The 7,974-nt window shown below is 30.8% G+C and overlaps 1 protein-coding gene across 2 annotated transcripts in view; it reads right to left on the bottom strand.

Moving 5' to 3' along the window:
• Positions 1-321: 321 nt before the first annotated feature.
• LOC108782341 (endochitinase) overlaps positions 322-7,974 on the bottom strand; it is a 20,560-nt gene continuing 12,907 nt past the window's right edge. The window contains exons 2-10 of one of the 2 annotated variants that reach the window (XM_018550600.1): positions 6,005-6,085; positions 4,498-4,827; positions 3,991-4,213; positions 3,694-3,817; positions 3,414-3,611; positions 3,235-3,319; positions 2,005-2,228; positions 1,175-1,369; positions 322-651 (exon numbers count right to left, since the gene is read on the bottom strand). In XM_018550600.1, coding sequence (XP_018406102.1) covers positions 526-651; positions 1,175-1,369; positions 2,005-2,228; positions 3,235-3,319; positions 3,414-3,611; positions 3,694-3,817; positions 3,991-4,213; positions 4,498-4,827; positions 6,005-6,077 — 1,578 coding nt within the window. In that variant the 5' untranslated portion in view covers positions 6,078-6,085 and the 3' untranslated portion in view covers positions 322-525. The remainder of the gene's footprint in view (positions 652-1,174; positions 1,370-2,004; positions 2,229-3,234; positions 3,320-3,413; positions 3,612-3,693; positions 3,818-3,990; positions 4,214-4,497; positions 4,828-6,004; positions 6,086-7,974) is intronic. The other variant, XM_018550601.1, reaches the window with a different exon arrangement.

Here is a 7,974-nt window from a genome sequence, read left to right as displayed (position 1 = left end):
TACAACTTTTTTTAGTGTAGGTATAGTAAATATATGTGTGCACATGTATATTGGTGCAATAAGTACTTTTCCTTAAATTAATTAATTTAATTTAAAGAAATAATAACAATTAAAGCTCTTTGTATAAGAGTTTTCTGTTTCTGTCTTCTCTCTAAATTTGAACTTATAAGTTTAAATAAGACACTTAGGCTACGTTCCAAAACGTCGCTTCGAGGAAAATTTTATTCGAAAAGGACGTTTTGGAACATAGCCTTTAAATAAGTTAAACAATGTGAAAAGGAGGATTATATAAAGGATATAAAATTACATAATAAAACTCTCTCTCTCTTTAATAACTGCATATGATGTATTATGACTTATAGCGATAATAGCATCGCACACGCTCTCGCACACAACAACAAATAGTAACACGTATAACGAATGTTCTCATACGAAATTATCGTAATAAATTTCCTTATAGACTTGAGAGATGGAATCGATAAAACACTGGACAGTTGACATCAATAGAATCAAGGCATCGATGGATTAGATCTTTCTACATTCTTTGCGATCGGCATTGGCTGGCCAATCACAAATGAGATTAGTTGCTTGGAAAATCAAACCGGCCGGGCACTTTGATTTCATCGGTTTACCATGGACGCAGACGAAGTACTGCAAAAAAAATATGTAATAGTTATGTAAGAGATACGTTTGCAAATTAGATCGAAACATAATAAAAAGCACAATTTAATGTTACATTAGAAAAACTGTTTTGATAAAAATACTCGGAGAGAAAAAATTTGTTGTGAACACTAATCCTATGCCATAACGGTAAATTTCATTTATAGAGATCGCAAATTATTTATGGATATAATAAATATTTATTCTTTTTTATGCTCTCTCTCTCGCTCTCTCTCTAGTGACAAAAATTATTTGCAACAAATGCAAAATATTTGTCAAATATACAGTGTTTGCTAACTTATCAAACAAATTTGACAATTACGTTTTGTAATTTCTTTCACATTCATAGCAAATGTTTTCCTTCCCTGCATGAGAAGGAATGAGAAGACATGAAAAAAAAGGCTTTTTAAGACATTTCTGCCTTCGTATATACATCATCAAATAATATCATTAGAAATTGTATATTGTTTCAGAAATTGTATTTTTAAAATTTTTTTAGTATTTACGAGCGTACCTCAGAACAGTCTTTGCTAGGGATCATCATCTCGCCGTTACAAACAACATCATTTTTATCGCCTGGCTTCGACGGAGGCTGCGTAGGACGAGGTACTTCGGTTGTTACGTCAGGATTCGAAGTGGGTATGGGATTCGGAGTGGGTCTCGGTTTTCCCTCATTCGATGGGGTACTAGGTGGCCTGTCCCATTCGGGCTGAAAATAAATCACGATTATTTACGAACTTACGTTTTTTTATAATAATAAAATGATCTTCATTATTTGGATATATAGTATATTGAATATGTAGAAATGTATAGTATATACGAGGGTAGTTTGATAAGTTCATGCAAAGTCTAAAATATAGCACCACCAATACGTATCAAGATTATTTTTAGTATTCGGCAACTTTTGGAGGATCACACACCAAATTTCAGTGACATAAGATCCATTTTTTGCAAACCACGAAACTTGATCGATTCAAATAAACGTCAAATACAGAATAATAGATCTATATCACTGAAATTTTGTGGACTCCTTCAAGAGTTGCCGAATACCGAAAATAATCTCAATACATACTGGTGATGCTATATTTTAGACTTCGTGACTTAGACTTATTGAATGACCTACGTATTTCGACATATACATTCTAGTCAAATATTGTTTTTTATCAAATATCATTCAAAATTTTAAAAAATTTACCAAAAATTAATATATTTCTTTTTCAATACCGCAAATTCTTGATGTAAAATTCAGCACAAGAGCGCTAGATGTATACAATGTTTCATACTTTTCATAAGGAAGTCTCTATCTATGGAGTCATTCATAATACTAATTGACTAATTCCTTACCCCGGGAGTTGTCCTGTAATCTTTGGGTGTTACTGTGTAGCCCTTCAGGCCATCGTGGATTGCGGTTATGAGAGGATTCATAGGACCGCAGATTCCTCTAAAGTCGTCCATATCGCAAGCCCAGACCATGGCACCGAGGTATTGCTTTTCTTTAAGGAAATTCATCTTATATCCAATACTGTCCACATCCTCGTAGCCAACCCATTGGGGACTTTTTCCTCCTGCTGATTAAAACTTCCTAATAATTCCAACTATTGCAAACTATCTTGTTAGATAAAAAAATTAATTGACCTGATGAGAATCAAATAATATAACAACATATATTTTACAAAGAGAAAATGCAGAAACAAAATTTTAATGTAGAATAAGTGCATCAGTAGGGAGACTGAGATTGATTGTCAAAAACCTAAACAATATGTGGACGCCAATTAGGACGTTCAAAGAACGTCTTGAGCGTTTCGAATAACTATTTCACACAAATATAAATTTCGTCCAATGAATGCATAAATAACCGCGCTCATTTGATTCCCATGCTCAGGACCAAAACGTTTTTGGATCAAGATATCTTATACTCGCTGATGCTGGCTCGAATAGAGCTGAAACGTCCGATTTTTAAATAATTTTTGTATCTAAGTACATTTTATGTAACTATATCTAATTTTGCTCTCATTTGCCCGCGTTATTTAATATAAACTTTTATTATTAGATATACTATGTTTTATATATGTATCTCATTATTTCAAGTATCGACAGATTCATGAATCAGGTTGTAAGTATTAATTAAATTATCTTGATATCGAATAATCAAATGACATATAATGATATATATCGATTAATACATTTTTATATACTACAAAAATATGGAAATAAGAAAATAGGAAATGTATATGATTCTATTAAAAAAAAAAAACATAATTTGACTCTTTAATTTTTTTTACTAAAAATAAATAAATTTAAAACTTAATTTTTAATTTTATTTGATTCCGTTCGCATCATAATTAATTAATACTTTTGAAAAATAAAAATGCGATTAAAATAATACTCCTATTTAATAAAATTAAATTGTCGAGCAATATTTTTCTAAGTAATCATTTATTGATGCATTTATCATGTAATATTTACACACAGATTTCCTATAAATTATTTGTCAGATTTTCAAAAATAGTTACGTCATTCTGAGATTACTTAAGACATTTTTATTCTTCCAATGTCTACAAAAATTAAACTTACCTTTGTACATATAAGGTACTTTACCCACGTCGTCGTAATCCTTGGTCCATCCGTTTTGATTCGGTTGTTTAAGTTCTATACAAATCTATAAAAAAAGATAAAAGAATTTTGACGTAACAAATGCGCCTGCTGACGTTGCTCGGCTTTTGCTAATTTTCGCTTGCGGATCGATCATTTACCTCGTAATAGGATATGAATCCTTGAGCCCCAGTGTAATTACCAGGTTCGCCGCCACCGGCTTCCTTGTTGATGTAAGTACCAGGTTTGAAGTTGTTATTGCCTTGGCTAAGGGTGAAGCTACGTCCATACAACGGAATTCCTACGACAAGTTTATTGGCAGGACAGCCTTTGTCCTCCCAGAGCTGAAGACCATCGTGCTGAAATAATGGCAATACTCCTATATATATATATCTTCCGTACATATGTCGTTTTAATAAAAAAAATATGTAGGAAGAATACCACGTTCAGTTTCTCGTAGGCGTACTGATCGTGAGGTCTCCTGTAAAGCGGACTATGAACATCAGCAAATCCGCCCCAATTGCCACGAAGATCATAAGACATAACGTGGATGGCATCGACAAGTCTACAAATAAAATAATAATAAGAAATAAAATTGAAAAAATTATTAATTCCCTAATGTATATAGATATGTATACAATGTTCTACCTACTCACGAGCGTTTTATCAAAACTTGCCGGATATCTTGTATATATTTTATTAGCGTATGAATACAGCAGGATACAAAGAGGAACTCACTTGCATAATTCTGGCACATGATACCCCTCGTTAAGTCGAAACTGGGGTATTGGCACTGCCAGCGTGATTTCCCAGCCTTTGCCAACCTTATCGAATGCTGTTCTCAGCTCCTCAGTGAAATAGAAAAAGTTGTTTTTGTCGTTGAAGCTACCACCTCTATCAGTAGCAGCCGGATATTCCCAATCAACATCAAAACCATCAAAATTAAACTTGTTCATGAAATCTACCAGAGAAATCAGAAATTTTATTAAATCCTTTCGTATTTAATTTCGCGCGGTCCACACTCCCAAAACAAATAATTGCGTCTTTTTTTACTTTGCTTTTAATTATATATTATATTCAAATATATTAGATATAATAAGACAAATTTTTCTATGGTTTCCAATGTTTAATCAATTTAGAATGAGACACAAAAGGTTCATAAATATTATAATAAAAGAGAGAGAGCGCGCACAAATTTCTTTTTTTAGTAATTCAATGAATGAAGAATTCTCGAAATACACTCACCAACGATGCTGTTGATTAGCGAATCACGTCTGGCTTTCACGCTAACCATTTGGCTATATTTTCTACCACCCTCGCCCCAGCCGCCAATCGCGATCTCAGTCTTCAGATGAGGATGCTTCTCTTTCAGAGCGACGAAATGATTGAAGCCGCCTTTTTGAACATCGATTTCTTCATCGAGAATGAGAACTCCCCAGGTAACGTTGCTCACACCAATGAAAGAGTAAATGACGTGCGTGCACTTATCAGCAGGAATATCATCGATACCGTAACTACCAATACCCGGACGATGGATAGCCCAGTTACTAAAGTAACAGACCAACCTTGGAGTCACTGAAACATACATATATCATTAACACTCCATCTAAATTATTAATATTGTAACTACATAAATTATAAATTATTCATTATAATTTAGATATTATTTATTGATTATTAATTAATATTTTTTTAATTACCAATTTTCTATTCATTAATGTTTTCAAATATTATTATTATTATAGATTACTCCGAATATAATGATTTTAAATTTATTGTCAATGCTTTCCTTGTCTACTTTATTTTATTAACTATAATTTTAAAAGATTGGGAAAAAACCAGAATTTTTCCAATTTTTTCGGTCTTTTTTCTCGAAGGTGGAAAAATTCCGATCACGCGTATTCGTAAAATATCTGTGCCATAGCCGACAGTAGAGTAATTTGGATAAGTTAACAGAAATTTATTTTGAAATGGTATTAAAGGTAGGGATCATATAATGTATTCTGTTAAACATATGAAACACACAAAACATAGGTTGCATTTAGCAAAAAAAAGCAGCTTTGCAATTGTTGTAAAATTCTTAAACATGATTAGTTTATACATTTAGATCTAATAATGGAAATAATTAAGAGCAAGACCAATCATAATTAATAATTAACGAATCTTACGACAACAGTAGCACAAAGCTGCTTTCTCTGCTAAACGCAGCCGTACTTTCATATTGCACCAATAGTGTATGTTCTGTATGTTTGATTGAATACATTATGTGATTCCAATCTTTATATACAATTTCTGTCAATTTATCCAAATTACCTCACCGTACCTCTTTTGCTATGCACAAGAGGAAGGTTAGATTAGGTTTTATCATAAAAATATTATAGAAGATAAACCAAAAACTTTAATAAAAATATGATTACATAATTTTCTGAATCACATTAATTCGATGAAAGACACTAAAAATGAGATAGTATGTCATTTTGATAGCAAAATAGCCATTTTTCTGAAAAAAAAAAACCAATTTTTCTGGTTTTTTACCAACAATTTGAAAAAAGCGGTTTTTTAAAACTATATTTTTAACTATATCATACAATACAAACAAATTATAGAAATAAAATCTGGAAGATAAAATATAATGCAAACGAAAAGCAAGATCATGAATAATCTAAGGTTTTAATGCGATATTTTACAATAATACGAATTGGCATTTCAAGCATTAATATTATTATATCTTGTCCTTAAAAGTAAAACGCACCAGCTGTTCCACATGCTAGAAACGTCAGGAACAAAGGTAGAGAAAACAGTAACTTTTTCATCAAAGACATCATTTTGAAATCTGTAATTAGAAAACAAATAGTATTTAATAAAATAATATAAATATAAATAATCTCAAGAAAACCAAAGAGTTCATTACGACGCATTAAACTTCTCGCAATGATTACCTTAAATTAAGTTTTTTTTAATTTTTCTGAATTACACTGGGCAAGAAAATTAACGCAACACCTGTTTCACTCTGCAAAAATAGGCAAACTTCAAGATAGAATAACTTTGTCAAAAATTAACGTATCGAGATGTTTAAAAAAGCATTTTACAGCTTGCAATCTCTACTTTTCAGATCGCTACTTGAAAAAGTGGTCTCACGGAGATTTTATGAAGTTACATAAACATAAATGAAGATACATCGATCTCAAAATTTTTTATGAAATTTGCGGAATTCCACGGGGTGGATTAAAAATTGTATACAAATGTGATTTACATCACTCGAAAGACCGAATCTTTACCTTTAATTTATTTTTTTACGAAGTTCCGTACGATTTTTTTCACCGAGTTATTCAACGTTGAAGCAAAAATAACCCTTTTACAACGTTGAATAACTCGGTGAAAAAAAATCGTACGGAGCTTCGTAAAAAAATAAATCAAAGATAAAGATTCGCTCTTTCGAATGATATAAACCACATTTGTGCATAATTTTTATTTCGTTTAATTGGAACTTTTCAAATTTCATAAAAAATTTTTAGATTTTCGATGCACTTTTATTTATTTTTGTGTAACTTTACGAAATATCAGTAAAATATATATTATATATATGTATATCGTTTTTTGAAGTACGAGTCTGAAAAGTAGAGATTTCAAGTTTTAAAATGCTTTATTAAACATCTCGATTCGACGATTTTTTACGAAGTTATTTTATCTTGAAGTTTGCATGTAGTTACTGAACAAAATTAAAGACATTTACAATAAGCATTAGTTTATAAGCACGGTTTATTTTTGCATAACTATTCACGTTAAATGTTTTTGACATCCTAACATATATTGTATCTTAATTTTTATAAATCTCTCTCTCTTTCTCTGATGATTTACAATTAAAAGTTGATATGTTATACATTTATTTAATAAAAATAAATAAAAACATTTTTTAATTTTTTGGAAATAATTTGGACTAAATAGAATAATGCGTATAAATAGCATTCGTATACATTCAAACGTATATGTATAATTCAAATATAATCTACTTTTCGATTTCGGATAAAGAATGCGGAATAAGACAAAAATTAAACAATTCAAAAGTAACAAAAGGCACAATGCACGTCAATCTTTTGTTAAAAATATTGCGTACATATTTCGCGGATTAAGTGTAATAAAAAGTTATATTATAAATTAATAATCACTTATTATAACAAAAATTGAAATATCTAAAGATAAAGTATTCAAGAGCCGTGTATGCGTAACAAATGTAAGAAATAAAGCAAAAATCGTATAATAAATTGTAATTATCGGAGAACAATAAAAATGTGACGAATTTTAATTATTTTGTAATATGCGAGCGCGTTAATAAATATTTCGACGGTTATTGTTAGACGGTTAGTGAAAGCAGCCTTGGGAATTGTTTTGATGTCGAAGGACGGACGCACAGTCCCCGCTCACCCGGCTCACCGGTAACCCGAGCGCGGCGAGCAGTTATTTCATTACCGCAGCTCGGTATAGGTAGGTAGCTGTACCGCTCAACTTAATATTTCTTTCTGAAACGTATTTTTGTGACAAACACTATTAAAGATAATACTAAACGTTGTATTTTACATTCCAAAAACTTACTTAAAATATTAAATAAGAAATAAGTTAGAAAAAGTTTTTTTAAAATACGAAATGTTAAATAACTGCTTCACACATTTTGCTTTTACATAATTTAAATACATATACATATATATATATATTTGAAATATATAT

The sequence above is a fragment of the Cyphomyrmex costatus genome, unplaced genomic scaffold (assembly GCF_001594065.2).
Source record: "Cyphomyrmex costatus isolate MS0001 unplaced genomic scaffold, Ccosl1.0 scaffold124, whole genome shotgun sequence".
NCBI classification, from domain to species: domain Eukaryota; kingdom Metazoa; phylum Arthropoda; class Insecta; order Hymenoptera; family Formicidae; genus Cyphomyrmex; species Cyphomyrmex costatus.
The sequence above is the reverse complement of the archived record's forward strand: the minus strand, read 5'-3'. Positions and strand labels throughout refer to the sequence as shown.